Source organism: Papio anubis, chromosome 1 (genome assembly GCF_008728515.1).
Source record: "Papio anubis isolate 15944 chromosome 1, Panubis1.0, whole genome shotgun sequence".
Lineage (NCBI taxonomy): Eukaryota > Metazoa > Chordata > Mammalia > Primates > Cercopithecidae > Papio > Papio anubis.
In genome coordinates this window covers 133,158,559-133,178,400 of record NC_044976.1, presented here as the reverse complement: position 1 = coordinate 133,178,400, position 19,842 = coordinate 133,158,559, and the positions used below count along the sequence as shown (strand labels likewise).

Genomic DNA, 19,842 nt, shown 5'->3' with positions numbered 1-19,842 from the left:
GAGGCAGGAGGATCGCTTGAGCCCAGGAGGTCGAGGCTGCAGTGAGTCATCTTCATGCCACTGCACTCCAGCCTGGGTGACAGAGCAAGATGCCCTCTCCAAAAACAAACAAACAAACAAAAAACTATTAACTGATACATTGTTGGAAATTTGAAAAAAGGGGATAAAGAAAAAAGAAGAAGTAGAAGAAAACAGCACGCTTGCTGGAGCTGGGTCGAATCCCAGTTCTGCCACTTAGCTTTCTCTATAACCTGGTGTGAGTTACCTAATGTTTCTTGGCCTCACTTTCTCCTCTGTAAAACTGGAATAATACTACTACTATTATGTAATAATACTAATACTAATAAGGTTATTGTGAGGATTAAATTTGTTGACACCACTTAAAATGGTACCCAGAATATATTAAGTGTTCATTGAATATTCTTTGAATTTTGAATTCTCTTTTTCCCTATTCGGCACAACCAAGGGGGCTCAAGGGGCAGATGAGTTTCTGTTTTACCCACAGAAAGACTCTTTTACTGGCAGGAAGGATGCCAAAGGCAACTCTCAGGTGTCAGCCTAGACTTAACAAACACACAAGCAAGAAAGAGCCAATCTGGGCAGCTTCTAGCATTGTTCACTTAAGATAAATTCAACCAAAGAGGGCTTTTGCCAGCCTTTTATGTCTTTGTCTCAGGGCCCTGTTCAGGCCATCTAACACACAGTCCCCCCTACCACCCACCCCCCCACACACACATACACACAGATCACAACACTAGTACCTCAGGCCTAGTTTCACAAACCTGAAACTAGCATCACCTTCTCATTAACAGACAAGGCCACATAAACCTTCTCAGCACATCTCTGGGAACATGAATGATGAGAACCCAGGGAAACAAAAGTGAGTTTCCAATTTGGAAATATGTGTAGGTGAATTAACACATAGCAGCCTTGGTGGAAGACAAGGGAGAGGTGATAAAGGGACAATCTGGTGCAGAAGGGAACTAAAGCATCCCTGGTGCTTCAGTTTCTGGGTAGGGGTAAGTTGGCCCTGCAGGGCTTCTAGCTCCAGCCTTCCTCATTTAGCATAATGACACTAGGTGTGGGCACTGTATATCCTATTCATCTGACTCCATTCTTTGGCCTCAGGCTGTCCCTCAAACCTCAATTACATCTCACCCCCATAAAGGTACATTGGAAGTTGGTTGCAGAAAGGAAGCCATGAGGCTGCGCAGATACACATGATTTTTAGATAAAGGTCACTTCAGCACATCGCACTCTGAGGGCCCAGGTGGAAATCACCTGGGGTTGGGAGACAGGTAGCACTGCGTCCTTGTCTTAGCTTTACTATTAGCTAAATGTAGAGCATGGGCAAATCACTCACCTGTTTTGACTCCATTTCCTCATCTGTAAAATGAGGAAGAGTGACTTAGATATTTCTAAGGTCCATTCCAAAATGAATAGTCTAGAAATTCTAGTTGTCTGACCCTAAGAACTCAATGACATGTGGGATTGATGCTGGAAAGAACAAAAACCACAGTGGTGCACCTAAAATAAATTTGGGGCCAGCAGGAGAAAAGCTCTTCCTCTCCTAATCCCAAACCCTGAATGGCTTTGCCACTCTTTTTCAAAGTGGAAGCATTCTGAATACCAAAAGGGGACTCCCACCCCAGGACTCTGAACTGGTAGTAAGTTGCCTGCTTCCTATGAGGGGAAAGTGTGAGATGAAAATGGGAAGTCCCAGCACTGCCGTGCCCCAGCTTTGTACCATGGATCCTAAAGGCCTGGTTTGCCTGTTGAGAAGAAGAGATGTTTCTCCCTTTCCTAACCACAAACAGTTGTCACAGGCCAAGTCAGGGGAGTGAGAATAAGCACCCCTGTACTTTTTATACACAACGGTCCTCTAGTTGGCTGAGTGGGTCCCAGGGCTTCAGACCGCTGGGCTAGAATTTCAGGATCATCAGGATACTTCTGTTCATCCTCCTATCTGGAAAAACATAAGGTGCCAGTTCCCCACCAACCATTGCAACAGTGGTTTTATGACCCCTAGGGGAGCCTGACACTGGTGTATACTCAGACAACTACTGCAGCCCAGTATTTTAGTACATGATTGTGGAGTCTAAAGAGGTCCCTTTCCCATGGAGATACCCTTAGTTCTCCTATCAAGTTTGGCAGTCCCAGCCCAAGTTGGAAATAAGGGAAAACTTGACTCAAGGATCCCACAGAGGAATGGATCCCTTACATAGCCCTGCTGGCTCTCTCACTCATTACCCTCCACTAGGAGCCCCACATGTTCCTCTCCCTCCTCTCAGCCATTGCATATGCTGTATCTTCAGCCTGAAATGCTACTTCTTGGCCCCACCTCTAGAGCAAAAGATGCACTGGAGCAGGGTGGCTTGTAGCACTATGATGCTCCTGCAGGTTAGGCTAGGGCAGGGTTTCTGCACTCACCTGCCACTAAGCAGAGTTTTAGGGTTTAAAATTTTTAAGTATTTATCAGTCACTTCCTGTGTGCTTTACCCCAAAGGCAAGATTCTCCTGAAATTCAGACTTCACATCCCTGAACCTGGAAAGTGGTAGAGAGTTGGAAACAAGTAGTCTTTCTTGCAAAAAACAGCCATGCAACTTCAGGGGCTATACCTCCAAGCCCAAAGCCCAACAAATCTTCCAGTATGTGCTATAAAGTTCTCACACCATAAAATTCACAGCAATTTTGTAGCAGAAAGGGTACCATAGATTATCTAATCCAACTTAATCTTACTACAGGAAGTACAAAGAGACACATAACAACGTCCTCACTGTCACACAATTAATTTATGACCAAGTCAGGATTATAATTAGGGTTGTTACTCAAAAGTAAGCTAAATACTTTTTTCTAAGTTAACTTCAAATCATTCATCAGAACTAATAACATTGCAACCATCTGTTGATTTGTAGAAATGATTTTCAGAAATTATTGGGATGATTATTTGTTTGATTTAGATGTCACTAGCTAAATGGTATTTCTGATCCATGATTTGGATATAAGAAACTGCCTCAAATTCTTCCAGTAACTTCCCCCACTGGATGAATGATGATTAGGTTCCAGTTCCTGGTGCACCGTTGCAGCTGGAAGATACACTGCCCACAATTCAGGACTATGTATATACAATTCATGTCAGCATTTCCCACAAAGTCTTGCATAGCCTATGCTGCAGGCCCCATTGACAATGCTGCCTTTAACACTGCCATTACTGGAAATGCCACTAATACCATGTGCCTCACTGCCTGCTTTGCCAAAACTCAGATGCTTTAGAACAGTGAGTCAAGAGCTCTGCTGCCTTCGTGCCTCGGCCAACTATCTCTGTCATACTACCACTACTCTGCAGCCTCCCTGGATGACACCAGTGAGACATTTATGATTTAAAATAGTAGAGAATTTTTAAAATATAAACAAGATTATTTATCCTCTCTTGGTATCTGCTGAGATCCCAAGATGGATATTTCATATCATATCATATTCAATGTTTCTGCTATCAACGAAATCATGCTAATACTGAAGGCTTATTGACCAATAGTCACTGTAAAATCTTCAACAATGAGCTTCAACTAATTATTATTTTATTTTTATTTTATTGAGTTTAATGCTTAGCTCAGTAACTATTAACCAACCAATATTTTATATGCAATAACCTACTAAAATGTTTTGATAATTTAATAATTGGTTGCATATTGGATTTGCTTATAACCCAGGTCTCCTGGCTTAAGTTCTATTTGTTATATCATGTGGCCACCCTATGGGAAAAACCTAACTGGCCAAGAATTTACTCAGTCTTTCAGTGCCTTCAGTTACCTTTCAATACTTTTCGGTTATAGTCAGTCTTTCAGATGACTCCAGTAAGGACTCCTGAAGAGTCATCCTTACATCAACATGAATTTATTATATGTTGACTTTATGCTCAGCAGTGTGCAAGCTATAACATTCCATGAGCCTCAGGATTCATGATAGACTCTTCATCACTGATAATGAATGAAAATTTCTCATCTGCCTCAAACACTCATCTCTGGTTTAACTTGGTAAAATAGAAAGAAATGGCAGAGGGAACGATTAGTCCTTCAACATGTCCTGTTTTCCTATAAAGGTCTTTGCAAATCGAGATGTCTGTTTCTTTTTCCCTGTCAGAAAGAGCCAACAGAAATACCTGACACCAGAAATAGAAAAAAAAAAAAAAAAAAAGTAAGATGACTATTTGCTGTCTTCAAACAGTCCGTTTCCTGTTCCAGGGCCACAGTGTGGACTCTAACACAGAAGATTAGCTCTCCTGGTTAGTCATTTAAATGTCCTCATGGTATGCCAGTCTCCGTGAGTATGCTTACCACCAAAACATCCCACCACTCCATGCACTCACAGCACTCTTCCTTGGAACTCAGAGCATGAAGAATGTAGTAGGAGGCAACCAAACATCAACAATTGATTGTGAGGAATACAGAGCAGAAAAAGGAAAAAATGGTACCCAAGTTAGGATCCGAGATGCAACAGCTGAGCTAATTATGAGAAAGTAACAAGGCACTGGGCTTCTTCAACAAATAATTCTTTGATATTTAAGGAGTTTTGATCATATTTCCTATTGAAGGTATAAAGAAAAATCCATGTACATGGAACTTTTGTGGAAGGAGGAGAGCAAACATTTCACAAATGAACCCTTATGCTATGAAGAGGACAAAATTAAAGCACCCTCCAGAATCAAAATATAGCATGGAACAACTGGAACTCACATATACTGCTACGGGATGGTAAAATGGTAAAGCCCTTCAAAACAATTTTTGGTATTATGCAGAATAGTACATCATATGCTACACATATGAAAGTTCCACTTCTAAGTGTATACTCAAAGGAACTGAGTACTTATCTCTACCAAAAGTTTTATACAATAATAATTATAGGAGCTTTGTTCATAATGGGCCCAAACTAGAAATTATCCAAATTCCCATCTACAGTAGATTGGCTAAATAAAATATTCAAACAAAGTAATATACAACAATGAAAATGAATAGTTGACAACTGCATGCAACAGTAGGATGAATCTCATAAACAAAATGTTGAGTGAAAGAAGTCAGACACAAAGAGTATTTATGCATCATCTAATTCCGTGTATATAAGTACAAAAATGGGCAAAATTCATCTATGTTGCTGGAAAGCAGGATAATGGCTACCTTTGGGGGGTGGTGAGAAAAGTTACTGGAATGAAGCATGAAGAGAGCTTCTGAAATGCTGGTATAGTTCTGTTTCTTAATTCGGGTACTGTTTAGATGTGTTCAGTTTATAAAATTCATAAAATTCAACACTTAAGCTATGTATACTTTTCCATGTTCATATTTGTGGCAAAATGAAAAAAAAAAAAATGACTCCAATTCTTCTCCAATACCTGCATCCCAGATCTTTACCATCTAATTTTTTGTGCTCTCCCACTCTGACTCTGGGCTTGGCCACATGAATTGCTTTGGCCAATGAGATGTAAACATGATTTCAGCAGTGACTTGAAAAATGTTTGAATATTCTGGCTTCTGGTCTTGTTCCTGTTCAATTTCCAGGAAAACATACCCAGGCTAGTCTGCAGGAGGATGAAACAGAGCACAGCAAAGTTGCCCCATTCATCTGTGTCATAGCCATCCTAGATGAGCCAATAGCCAGCTGACTCTCAGTTATGCTTGAGTGAATCAACACAGAACAGAGAACAGTCCAAACAAGTCCAGCTAGGAGCCAAATAAATGTTCATTTAAAGACATTGAGCTTTGGATAAGTTGTTAAGCAGCATTATTGTGTAACAAATAATACAATTATTTACTTCCATTTAAACTTTAAAAGTGCATGCAATACAACATAATCCCACAAAATTAGGCTCAAAAGATTCTCCTAACCTATTTATTTTGAGCATGGCTACACCCTAGAGGAAAGAGATCCCACAGGAACAGGATCCCAAAAGCATAACAGGACATCCAAGTAAAATCAAAGCCTAAGACAGCCAGAAACAACTCGTAAACCAACCTGAAGAAGTTCTCTAAGACATCTAAAAATTCTGTCCTGTTTTTCTCAGAAGATGCAGAAGCAAATGGTTGCTTCTGCCACCTCCCATTTTTTAAATGCCCTCTTACTGCGCCCTACTCTATATAAGAAAATCTTTTACAATATTCAACAGGTTGTATTAAAATACATATATATACGTGTGTGTGTGTATATATATATATAAAAAATATTAGTTTTTGTTCCTATTTCACCATGGAGAAAGAACTTTGTAGACCCTCTTGGCAGCTTTTAGACCCACCATTGAACATTGATGGGTTTTAACATTCTGCCGGTCTTCTAGCATATAACTGAGTAATAGCCATGTTACCTGGATTAACCTGAGCTTTTGCAGAACTCAAGATAGGCAGCAGCAGGAACAGCACCAAGAGCATTCTGGGAATCAGGATCATCTCAGAAGATGGTGTTGGAACTGGAGTCTGCCGCCAACCAATAATGCAAGAAAACAGAAAGGGAAGCAGAGGAAATGAGTGAGGCAGATACTGCCAACATGAATGAATACACTTCTCACAGTTAATTTTGTGTTTCTGCAGTGTTTATTTTTATATATGGGACTTCAAATCATAGACTTTGGGAGTTGAATGGCACATCCAATAATCACCTAATACAAGAATTTTCAAACTCTATCAGATTGCACACTCATGAAATTTAAATTAGCAAAACTACAGTCAGACAACAAAGTTTTCCTAAGATAAATACTTACCCAAATGGTGAATAATGGCAAAGTAAAACTTATATTTATCATGTAAACTGATGTTTTCAAAATCTTAATACTGATTCCAATATTCAACCAAGAGAAACATTCAATACTTTTAATGTTTGCCTTTCAAAACATACGTTCGATATTTATCCCGATTCATTATCTCTGGAGTGATACCTGGGATTCTGTATTTTCAGGTTTCCCCAGAATGATTCATATGATAATAGATTAGATTTGGAGACATCAGTATGAACTCATGTTTAGCTTAATAAGGATACAAATAGTTACATATGGAAATATTTGTAGACATGTGTATATGCCTGGGTTAGTATACACACATATGTTCCATCCGCTGAGAGGGCCTAGAGGCAATGACATCCCAGTAGCAATGAGAAAACCTAGTGCTCAGATCTTGATTTCTAATAACCATTCTTCAATAAAAGGAGACAGGATTCCTCAGGAAAATGGCTGATTCTGGGAATGGAGCCGAATATACACAAGATAGACTTGGAGTATCTTTTAGTGCCAGAAATTGAGAAAACGTACATGCAAAAAGATTATGGGGGATGTCAAAGGGACACAGTAGCCCACTTAATGAGTTCCACCTCCAAAAAAAGTAGTATTGAATTATAAACCAAAGAATAAAATAAATATCCATGAGTCCATGCTGCTATAAATTAATGATTGAATAAACAAATGGGGAGAATAGCATATTTCTGATGCAAAAGAATTCCAAATAATTTATGTAGATAATCTGCTCTTAAGGAAATGAAGCATTACTATCTCCCTTCCCCAGCTCCTTAAGAGTTAGTTGCATGTAGTTACTCTGTCCCAAGAAGTACAGTGTAAAAATGGAGAAAGAAAAGTGTCACTTTTCAGTGGAGAAATCTGACAAACACTTCCTCAAGACAGGGTGATCAAGGTTAACACCAACACTGATAAGTCATATTGATGGTATGTGTACTTGATATTATGTGATGAAAATGACACTTTACCTCTGTGGTCTTCCACCCAAAAACCCATTACCTCAGTCTACTTATAAAAAAATCACCAGACAAATCTCAATTGAGGGAAATGCTATAAAGTTTCTGGTGAGTAATGCTCAAAACTGTCAAGGTAACTAAAAACAAGGAAGTCTGAGAAACTGTCACAGGTAAGGGAGCCTAAGGCGACATGATGACTAAGTGCAATGTTATATCCAGACAGAGGACATTAGGGGAAACTGAGGAAATCAGAATAAAGAATGGACTTTAGCTAATAATAGTGTATCCCTATCAGTTCATTCATTTTGACAAATGTACTATGTTAATATAAGATGATAATAATAGGGGAAACTGGATGTGGGAGATGTCTCTTACAATATTCACGGTAACTCAATGAGTTTTGTTTTCAACAACAGGGGAGCTAAGGAGAAAGAGGTTAAAGCTGATCAGGTTACACACCTGATAGGTGACCAAACTCATATGTGAACCTAAGGCTGGTGTTACTTCAAAATCCACATGAGTTTTTGTTGTTGTTGCTCCTTCTTTTGTTTTTGCTCATCATCGCACTATATCATCCTTCGATCTGGGCTCCACCTACTTCACCAGAGCTGCCCTTCTCCTCATCCTTTCCACCTCAGTCACACTGGGGCTTCTTTTCTTTTTTCTTCCATTTTCTTTTGCCTAAGGACCTCTGCCAAGAACTTTCTCTCCTCTCTTTGCCTAGTTCAGATCTCCACTAAATGGTCACTTTCTCAGTGAAATATTCTCTGATCCACTTGATTGTTACATACTCTAAAAACATGTTTCTATATAGAAATGATCATAGTTTCTCACTATATATTCATTGCTGTGATTGTTTAATTTGTATTACCCCCAACACATACAAGCTCCATGTTCATTTTATTCACTATTGTAGTCTCAACACTACCAGAGTGCCTGGTAAGTATTTGCAGAATGAATTAATGATTGTCTTGAGCCATATATTCAGTGACTACATCTGGTCATTTTAAATTCCATGCCCTAAAAGGAAGTATCTCCAAAGCTTATTGTGAGCAGAAAAACCCTTTTCTGCACCTTTGAAGGAGTCTTTCCAAGGGTTCAATATTTAAACAATGTGACATGTGAACAGAACTCAAAAGAAGCATGTCAAGGACTTCTGAAAAAGCCCTTCTCTACCCACTTCTTTAGTTAGTAGTAGAAATCCCTTTGGCAATTTATTTAAGCCTTAAGAAATAAAACTCAAAATGCAAACACCACTGGTCAAGCCATTGGCCTTCATTCATTCATTCAGCAACTATTTTGTAAATAGCTATTAGGTGCTATTACAGGTGATAAGCACATCAGTAAAAAAGGCAAAGAAGGTTCCTGCCAACATGGAACTTATAGTACATAAGCAAACAAGTAAATGAAGAAGAATTTTAAAGAAACATATCTACATGGAAGAAGATAAAATACAGTAATGTAATACAAAGGGAATGAGAGCTATTCTCGGTAAGGTGGCCAGTAAAGGCCTCCCTGAGTATGTAATTGGTATATAAATAGATAAGCAGAACATTGAAGAGAATGAACAACCCAGAAAAGACTCATGAACAAATGGAAATGTACCACCTGAGAAAGGGAGCATTTAAACTTGGTGAAGAAGTTTCAGATGCTTTAGTAGTCGACATAGGCATGGGCAAGGACTTCATGTCCAAAAGCAATGGCAACAAAAGCCAAAATTGACAAATGGGATCTAATTAAACTAAAGTGCTTCTGCACAGCAAAAGAAACTACTATCAGAGTGAACAGGCAACCTACAGAATGGGAGAAAATTTTTGCAATCTACTCATCTGACAAAGGGCTAATATCCAGAACCTACAAAGAACTCAATCAAATTTACAAGAAAAAAACAAACAACCCCATCAAAAAGTGGGCAAAGGATATGAACAGACACTTCTCAAAAGAAGACATTCATACAGCCAACAGACACATGAAAAAATGCTCATCATCACTGGCCATCAGAGAAATGCAAAACCACAATGAGATACCATCTCACACCAGTTAGAATGGCGATCATTAAAAAGTCAGGAAACAACAGGTGCTGGAGAGGATGTGGAGAAATAGGAACACTTTTACACTGTTGGTGGGACTGTAAACTAGTTCAACCATTGTGGAAAACAGTGTGGCGATTCCTCAAGGATCTAGAACTAGAAGTACCATATGACCCAGCCATCCCATTACTGGGGATATACCCAAAGGATTATAAGTCATGCTGCTATAAAGACACATGCACACGTATGTTTATTGCAGCACTATTCACAATAGCAAAGACTTGGAATCAACCCAAATGTCCATCAGTGACAGACTGGATTAAGAAAATGTGGCACATATACACCATGGAACACTATGCATCCATAAAAAAAGATGAGTTTGTGTCCTTTGTAGGGACATGGATGCTGCTGGAAACCATCATTCTCAGCAAACTATCGCAAGAACAGAAAACCAAATACCACGTGTTCTCACTCATAGGTGGGAACTGAACAATGAGATTACTTGGACACAGGAAGGGGAGCATCACACACCAGGTCCTATTATGGGGAGGGGGGAGCGGGGAGGGATAGCATTAGGAGATATACCTAATGTAAATGACGAGTTAATGGGTGCAGCACACCAACATGGCACATGTATACATATGTAACAAACCTGCACGTTATGCATATGTACCGTAGAACTTAAAATATTTAAAAAAAAAAGCAAATGAAGGTGTATCTACACCTCACAAAAATGAAGAGCCCAAAATGTAAAGATGCAACCATAAGAATATTTCAAGGAAAATCTAGAACAATTTGCTATGACCTAAAGATAAGGAAGGCCTGCACAAATAAGACATGGAAAGCAAAATCCAGAAATGAAAAGAATAATAAATGTTTCCATCAAAATTCAAAACTTCTTTAAGATCAAAAGACATCATAAACATAACATGTAAACAACTGGCAAAGATAAATATTTGAAATTGTATAATGAAATAACTTCTAGTATAAATAATCTCTATAAATCATTTTTAAAAAGCCACTAGAAAAATGGGCCAAGTAAATAAAAAGCATTTAACAGGGGAGACAATATAATGCTGTAAACATCTGAAAGTATTCAACCTTGCTAGTAGTCACAAAGACAAACATTAAAGCAGTAGTTGAATGCTAATTTTTATCTATCAGATTGGCAAAATTTTAAAGTGTGATAATATAAAACTTGGCAATAAGATAGGCAAATGCATACTCTCATACTCTGCTGCTGGATATATAAATTAGAAGATAATTTCAATAAAAATACATATACCATGATGTATATATCCCATTTATTATTCACCCTAAAGAAAGACTTGTGTGTGTACACAAAGAGGCATGCACAAAAAAGTGCTTTGCAATATATTTTTAATAATAAAAACTTAGAAAAATGTCTACCAGTAGGATAATGTTATTAACTATAGTATATTCCTACTGTGAAATGCTATGCAATCGTAACAATGAATATATTAGAGCTACTCACAGTTACAAGGTTTGAAGTTGATGACATGTTTTTAGGTGAACAAGGTTGCAAAGTTTATGTAAAGCACACTATATATTTCTATGAATAGATACACACTCATGTACATTTATATATATATAAGATCTGGAAGATTAAACACCATGCTGACAGTAGTGGTTCCCGCAGAGATGGAGTTAGGAGATGGACTGCTGCATTTGTCAGAAGAGATTGTGAATGGTGATCAAAGGGAGACTTTAGCCTTATTTGTAATGTTTTGATTTTCAACAAGGAAAATGTGTTCCTTGTTAATGTCATTTATATTAGCTTTTCTGATGAAACCAAACAAAACATTTTTCCTGGAAACAGACTATCAGAATCTCAAGGATGCTTTCTGTGCATTCCCAGAGTTGGAGGTGTGGGGGGAACATGTCCTATACTTCAAGAATCACTTGTTGTATTGGGAGATATTATTGGTTAGCACACCTTGCATGTGAATAGAGTGGAAAAAGAAAACAGTTGAGAATCACTACCTGTTTCTATTTTAGAATTCCTGAACTTCATCAGTTACTTATAGATGCATTATATCATTGAGCCTCACCACAATCCTGTGGAGAGAAATTATCATCTCCTTTTGACAAAGTAGAAAAGTACAGCCCTCAGTCCCTTCACCCTCAATTGAGGCTGTTTTACCTGGTCTGACTGCTGCTTCCCATTCATTGTGCTGAATTAGAGTTTGCTTCTTTACCTGTCTTTCTCTCAAGCCAGACCATGAGTCATTGAAGGTCAAGGATCTTGCATATCTCTACATCGAAATGAGATTAATTTTGACTTACTTGGGTCACTAAGTTAGAAGACCACAGAGTTAGAACTGGATCCCAGTTTCCCTGACTCCAAGGTCAGTGTTTCTAGGCCCACAGCCCAACACTTACCAAAGAACATCAAGGAACACGTGACTCAGAGAGAATATGTCCTTTGTAGTAAAGAACCCACTTCCCTCTTCACAGTCAAAATCCTCTTCCTTAGCCAAGCTGGATGGACATTCCAAATTGATTTCAAAGGAAGTCATGGTTCAGGACCTCCCAGATCTGACAAAAGACCGCCAACTCTCCATCTCAGGACTGCCTCCACTGGGATCTGGACAGGCCATGTGTCAAAGCCACCGGTAAACCAGGAAGTAAAATGGAAGATCAGGCAGACGGGAGTGTGGCAGCCACAACTAGAAATTAGCAGCTCTCCAGGAAAGAAAAAAGCAAGAGTCTGAGAGGTTAAATGTCTCACAAATTATCTCTGCACTTGGATGAGCTTCCAAAAGCCTTTTTCTGAGACACATTCAGGGCCAAATCATGGTGAAAGGGTAAGTTTTCTGCACATTCTGCCTGAAACACTGCCAGTCCATTGCCAGTCCATGTATGGTTCTTATAAGCAGGGTTTGCTCCTACCTATAAGAACCTCAATGAATATGTGGCTCATGGATGAGCCAGGAATATGTGGGCATCCTAGGTCAGCTCTTGGCTGTACACACATGACACTATATATTTTTTTCCAACTGTCTTAGCAATCAGATCATTTCCCAAAACAAGCTTCACACTAGTGCTCAGATAGGATGGTATGGGGACACAGCTAGGAACCTTGGGAGACGAGTACGGAAATGATTTTTGACCTGCGAAGTGAGAAAGAGTGAGCAGGAAATTAAAGTCTCCCTCCTGCCTGGTTTATACTCCTGGTGATCTCAGAGCAAGCCCCAGCACTCTGTACTGGTGGAAACAGCAGCCCTTCAGTGGTTCAAAACACAAGCCCTACTGCAATGCAACGTCTGTTTCTTGCTTTAGATCTAAATATACATGATAGATTATATATGTATATACATACATATGTGCATATGTGTGTGTGTATATATATGCGTTTGTGTATATACATGTATGTGTGTGTACATATGTATATTTATATATATATATATTTAAATGATATAGATATGAAGAGCAACACCTTTGAAATGTAGCTATAATAGTGAACTACATTTCTCTGGGAAAATAATCTCCATAATTTCCACCCCAGTGATAATACAGAAAGTAAGAAGAGCAGGCAACTCCTGGATCTTTTGCTCTAACAAAATGGAAAGTTTGAGTACCTCCGTTCTTCCCAAGCCCCTCAGGAGTGACCATAACTCACATATGGTAGAGCTCTTTTTCCTCCAAGTCTGATCATTAGCAAAAAACAACTTTTTCTCTGAAGCAGAACTAGGGGTATATCCCACTTTAAGAAATGCCTAAAGTTACCAAACTCATACATCATGAAATGTTTATCTACACTACAGAATAGTTCTTCGCAAAAGGATTCAATGCTGGTAACTTTGAAAAACAAATCCCACACAGTACATTTAAAATAACGTTCAGTATACAAAAATGTTCCATCTACTTAACAAACTCATAAATCACTAGATGAGTAGCCATTACAAAGTAATTCTTCCCTTGACAAAAGAATCCAGTGCTAGGTTCCTTTGAATAGCAAATTTCAGTACACTCAAACTTGATGCAACATCCCAAGATCCAGTTTATACCCAACTTTTCAGAAATACAGCTTGTGTACAAAGCAAGACATGTCTGATTTGGTAGATGGCCATTCTGTCCATGGAGTCCATTTTTCCAGATCCAAAAGCTAGGGACAATCTGAGGTGGCCTCGACTTTGCTGAAGAATGAAAATTCAGATTTCCCACAGGGATCTTGACACCGAGCCTGTGATCTGGACTGGAGAGGAGGTGGTGGCCCTCCTGGAAAATCATCTGTGGCCTATAGCTCAGGCCAGGCCCCTCCACCTAAGCTCAAATATGTCTCCCCTTGCAGGAAAGGCAGGACCCTGGAAAGGCTGGAGTACGAAGGGGAAAAGAGATAAAGGGACTGAGGTCAAGTTGTGGCAGGCAAACACAATGTGTGTGTGTGTGTGTGTGTATGCATGACTGTGTGTGGCACTTGCATTTGTGTGTGTTGAAGATTAAGGTTTGGTGGGGAGAAAAACATCCCCATGATTTGGGGCTATATATTTTAATTAAGGGGCCATTCAGGGCATTTAAATCTTGTTTTTCCTCTCTGCTGAGTCATTTTCATTTCAGATTAAACAAATATGAAGAGCAGTTTTGGAGTATTTCATATTAAGCAAACAAATATGCAGAAATGAGATTGGATTTGGCAAGAGATGGGCCCCCAAACACACACACAGAAACTAACAGCAGAGCTGTCCCGAACATCCTCATCTCATGTTCTGTTTCGATTCCTGAGGATTTGTTGAAGTTTTCCTGACTCTCAACTTTCCTCTGGGAGTCCCAACCTCATGCTTCTCAAAATGCAGCCCCTCGGTGCAGAGCCAAAGGCCCAGAATGACCCCATCCGTAAGTATCTGGGCACATAGGATGTGCCCCAGGTGACCTGAGGTGACCCACACTGGTTGAAACAGCAAGCTCCACTTCTGCCTTTGTTCTGCCTTTGCTCCTTTCCACCTCAGTCTTTTCTTCTGTAAAATGAGATGCTAGAGTTTGTAGAAAAGGTGAGGGGGGAAAGTGCTAGATGGCTATCTCATTCTCTCACTCCCTTTCTAGGAAGAGAAGAGGATGTTAAGTCACATCACTATTATAGAAAACATCCCTCTTCCAGGGGCAGAATGGAGTCACAGAACATTGACTGCATTACACCATTCACCTAGTTTCCTGTCTGTACTATACACACTGGAAAGAAACGTCAAATCTAACGTCTTCATTTGATTACCGAGAAGAAGAAGGAGAGAAAATACAAACTGAAGGCAGAGCATTTTCCAAATACAAAACAATGTATTAGAAATGTTATAATCCAATATCCCTTGGCCTGCTAAGACCTTGGACAAGTTATTCCACCTTGGTAAGCCCTAGCAATCTCTGGCTTTTCATTTGGATCTTTTACTCTCACCTCTGACTTGCTGGAAACTTTTCTGTACGTAAGCATCTTTCCCAACCAGCTCCTCTCATTTTCTTTCCAACCCTACCTTCTGTCCCAGGCTCCACAGCCCTCGGAAGCACGTGCTGGTGAGCAGAGGGCCATCTTTCCACATTACTGGGCACAAGAGGGTCAGCCTGAGGGACTGTGGTCAGAGGGTTTTGGAAGCAACCAGGAAAACATGCCAGCCCTCAAAAATCACAGAACCATAAGGTAAAAATTTGAAGGGACCTGAAAGCTCATCTTTCCCAATTTTCTCCAATTGGAGGTGAGAAAAATAAGGCAGCCCTAAAAGCAGAGTGACCTGCCCCGAGGGAGCAGCTGCTCACAGCCACAGCCAGGCCCCTGGTCTTCCAGCCTAGCACTTGTTCTCTTATCATGCTATCCCTATTGGCCCAACTTCCTGTTTTTCCTTCCTAAAACTCTGAGCCACCCATACCTTCTTTAGGCCCTGTCTGTCTCTGATAACTGGTTTCTTTAAACCAGATTGAAGTTACTTCCTTCCACCCTCTGAACCCCTGCACTGAATGTTCTGCCGCCTACCTCCTTTCCTGCTCCTTATGAGTCACCTTGTCTGAGACCAGGCTTGCTGGGTTTGAGTCCTGTCTCCCCCTCTCACTGGCGGCATGCACCTGGGCACACACTTGAACTTTGGCACCTCTGTCTCCTTACCTGTAAAAATGGGAGTAATAATGGCACCTGCCCATAGAAATGTTGTAAGGATAAAATGAGTTAACACATAAGAAGTGCCTAGAACCTAGTGCCTGTCTCATAAATGTTACCATTTATTTGTATTTATCTTTTGTTTTCACTGTGCCTGGCATCATGTTCTCAACAAATTTGCAAGTTAGGGGCAAAAAGCATGCCACCCCTAGCCACACCCTTATTTTTGTATATCTTAACACCTACATAGTAAGTACTCAGAGAATATCTGTAGGTTGGTTGGCGGGTATTTACATGATAGTAAAATAGGCAAGGACAATAATACAAACTTCTTGCCTTTGACCAGGACATTTCACTTGGTCCATCCTGTGAGTGATGCATGCTGCCCCTGGAGAAAGTGCCTCGGGCTTCAGCAGTCATGAAACACCCAAGTGGTTTCCTATGAACCAGCAGAGCAGAAATCAGCCTGGGCTGAGGAGAACTGAGTGGCTGCCACTTCTGTGGGGGCAGTGATGTGATTACGCTGCTTGATCAACACTGCGAGTGAGAGTGCTCACACCCCAAGAACCTTCCAGTTCAGCCACTCAAAGCCACAAGTCCCAGGAGCTTGTTTGATTGTGCCATTTCCACCAGGACCATCCTACTCTTGCGGTTATGGCTGTGCTGTCTCTTGAGAACACGTGGCTCTGAAGGGCGGTTTGCCTTTAGCGCAGGTCCAATCAACATGGCCTGAAGCATCACTGAGACATCAATCAATTCTGTCTCATCTAGCTATAGGAAACCCTCCTGAACCTAGAAGAGGTCCTGTGTGATGCCAATAGACCTTCCTTCCTGATCCCTGCAGGAGACCCTCCTTGGAGAGAAACTTGGGCTCAACTTCCCAGATACCAGGCAGGGTCTGCCCTTTTGGCAGAGCAGTCTTAGTGTCTTTCCCTTAACATACTCAAGACTCAGGAGATCAAGGCCTACCCTGGTGTTTTTACCACAAAGAGACAGGAGACCTCTTACCTTCCCTGAAACCATCAGAGACAGAAAGGATTTCTCCTTCCAGGCCTTTGCAACCATATCCTGTAGCGATAACTTCAGAAATGTTATGGGTCAGGAACTTCCAAAACAGCCAGGTACTAATAAGTCTCTGGGTTTAGGGACACTTTTCTATCAGTGTAGAAAGGATGAGATAGTTAAAAGTAGAAAATGGTATAACTATTAAAATTAAATGGGATAATGCATATAAAGAACATATAGTACAATTCCTGGGATATAGTAAGTGCTTATAAATATCAATTTTTGAATAGTGGTGTGAATAGAATGGTGTATAGGAAGAAAAAGATCAGCAGTCGAGGTGGCAATCGTATGCTGAGCATCTATTGTGATCCCAGGACAGGTTGAATCACCTGGGGATAACACAGCAACAACAAAAAGTCAGTCTTTTTTCTTGCCAGGAGGAGATTTACATGACTAGTGCCTGTGAGCGTTTGGAAAAACCAGCGAGACAATGAGCAGGCAACTTCACGCCAGGCCGTGGCTGCAGGGTTCATGCAATAGATTAGAAGACATATAAGTGGACCTGGATGAATAACAGACTTTAGGAAAGACCATGAAGAAAAAATACAAAACAAGCAATCATGAAAAATTGCAGTCTCAACATCCAGGCTGATGAAAGAGGCAAAGGCTCAGGAAGACCTTCAGTTGTGAAAGGGAGAAAGAGAGAGCTGAATTCAGAACAGACCAGCTTGTTCTCCGACCTCACCAACCCCTGACAACTGTAGACCTCACAGGGACTTACAAGGCCTTCCAAGGTTCAATTGCCTTAGGAAAAACAAGCAGGATGAAGACACAGAGCAGTGGCTCTAAACTTAATCTACCCTTTTTTTTCTGATGTTAGGCATGGTAGAACAAAGCAGATTGGACCAGGGACATACAGACACTAAGAGTGAAGGCTCTCTAGTCCTATACCTAGGAAGAATGTGGCCCAGGAGTTCCTGACTGAATCCCAGAGGCTGAAAGCCTCATTCAGCAGTTGGGTTAGCACCAAGTGTCTGGGATTCCTTTCCTGGTCCCTACCCCTTCCTCTAAACAAGTCACTCCCTCAGCACCTGCAGTTTCTGCAATCCTTGCCAAGATAATGAAGTCATTGATCAAGAGAAGTTCAGCTTCTAACCCTTTCCATTTCATGCTTCCTTCACCTTGCTGGCTGGACATTCTCTTCTATGTTACTTTAACCTGTAGCCTCTGAACCAAGCAGTGCAGAAAATGTGTTTGTTTTAGGCCATTAAACATCTACAGACTCCATATCCATTCAGGAAGTTTCCCCTTGAGTCACCAGCATCTGGTACCTACTCTTGATAAGTAAAGAGCCTCCCTCTCCATTCCACCAGGCCCACTCCTCTCCAGTTCCTGGCCCAGCTCAAAAATACCACATTGCCAGGGCCGAATGTGACACCAAAGTCTTGCCCCATGCTGGCCTCAGAGGTTTCTCAATCTCATTCTCAGAATGCCCTTGATTGGGTCTAACGTCCCAGCAACTCCACCTCTCCTGCAGAAGACTCACAATTACCAGCCCCTTTGCACAAGAGCTTATGGCTTGTGAGTTGCCCCTTTTTACCAGGTAAATGTATGCTTTCCTTCAAACTCTTGATCCTATCTGACTTGCCTACCCACCTGTGGGCTCAGATGATGCCTTGAGGATATAAATAGATATGAATGTAGAATTTTTCAGTGGTCATATCTTTATGCATGTCTGTCTCCCTGGCTAGGCTTGAGGAAAGGATCTTGTCATGGTCTTCTTTACATTCTCATGCAGAGCACAGAGCTGGGTGATAATTAGTGAATGTGCTGGGTAGATGAGTGGCTGGCCTGAGGGCTCTGCAGTGTCCAGGAATGGCTGCTGACCTGTTCATCTCACTGCCAGGAGTTGAAAAGCTGTCATACACAGATGTCATACACATTATGCTCTTATCTTCACCATGGCACTTCTTCTAGGCCATAATAATCTGTCTCCTCTCTTGCGTGATCCACTGCACCTATTCCCCAAAACTTAGCAGATAACCATTTAATGACTTAAATTGCTCCTTAAGTGTGTTAGTGTGTAAGTGTGAAAATTTTGTCTCCTCCTCAAGACTGTAAGTCCCTGAAGGGCAAGAATATTTTGCATGTCTCAGGGCTTATGAGAGTACTGATAAACATTTATGGAGCACTTATTACGTATCAGGCAGTGTGCTAAGATTTACATGAATTTTCCTCATTTGGTTCAGGGCCTCAGAAGGATCTTGAACAAGCGAGAACAGAAGCAGAAACTTAGCCAGATGACAGCAAGCTGGTCTCTGGGCCTGAGTTCTAGTCCCAGATCTGCCACTCATCACCCCAGGGCCTGAACAGTCGCCCCATACCCAGAATGGGCTCAACTCCCTCTTCACTCAAACAAGGGGCTGGGATGTGTGAAAATGCGGGAGTTCCAAGGCCCCTGTCAGTCCTGGCACTGTAAATTCTACCAGCCATGGTTTTAAACACTCCGGCGGGTGCACCACAACAGAATAGAGCTGCCCCCTCATCCAGAAGGAATGCTGCTACCCCTTCAGCCCAGGCACATACTGTATTACAGTAATGAGAGCTTTGGCTGCTTTAAATATCACAAAACAAAAACAACGGGCAGCCCGAGTTCATCATCCCCATCCAGACCACAGAGGAGCACACCACCAGGCTGAGGCCAGAGTGAGATGGTGAGAGAAGCCCACACAGTCGCTTTCAGGGATCCATTGGCCCATAGTTGGAACGAAAATCACCAATGGCAGGGGCTGTTAAGAGGCAGGCAGAGGGACAGCCCGCAAGGTCACACTGGGACAAAGAGGCCCTGGCTGTAGTGAGATTGGATATCTGGAATCCTGGATCCACCAGAGATGAGTTGGTGCCAAGCCTGAGGCTACAGGAACCACAGTCTCTCACCTCTGGGAGAGCCAGGAGAGTCCAGCCAAAGGTCTCCACAGAAATGAGGC

The 19,842-nt window shown here is 41.1% G+C and overlaps 1 protein-coding gene across 7 annotated transcripts in view; it reads right to left on the bottom strand.

Annotated features, from left to right (window-relative positions):
* DDR2 (discoidin domain receptor tyrosine kinase 2) overlaps positions 1–19,842 on the bottom strand; it is a 164,600-nt gene that overhangs the window by 58,209 nt on the left and 86,549 nt on the right. For all 7 annotated transcript variants that reach the window (XM_017948861.3, XM_017948856.3, XM_017948857.3 and 4 more), the window contains one exon: positions 6,351–6,459. In XM_017948861.3, the coding sequence (XP_017804350.1) occupies positions 6,351–6,432 (82 nt within the window). In that variant the 5' untranslated portion in view covers positions 6,433–6,459. The remainder of the gene's footprint in view (positions 1–6,350; positions 6,460–19,842) is intronic.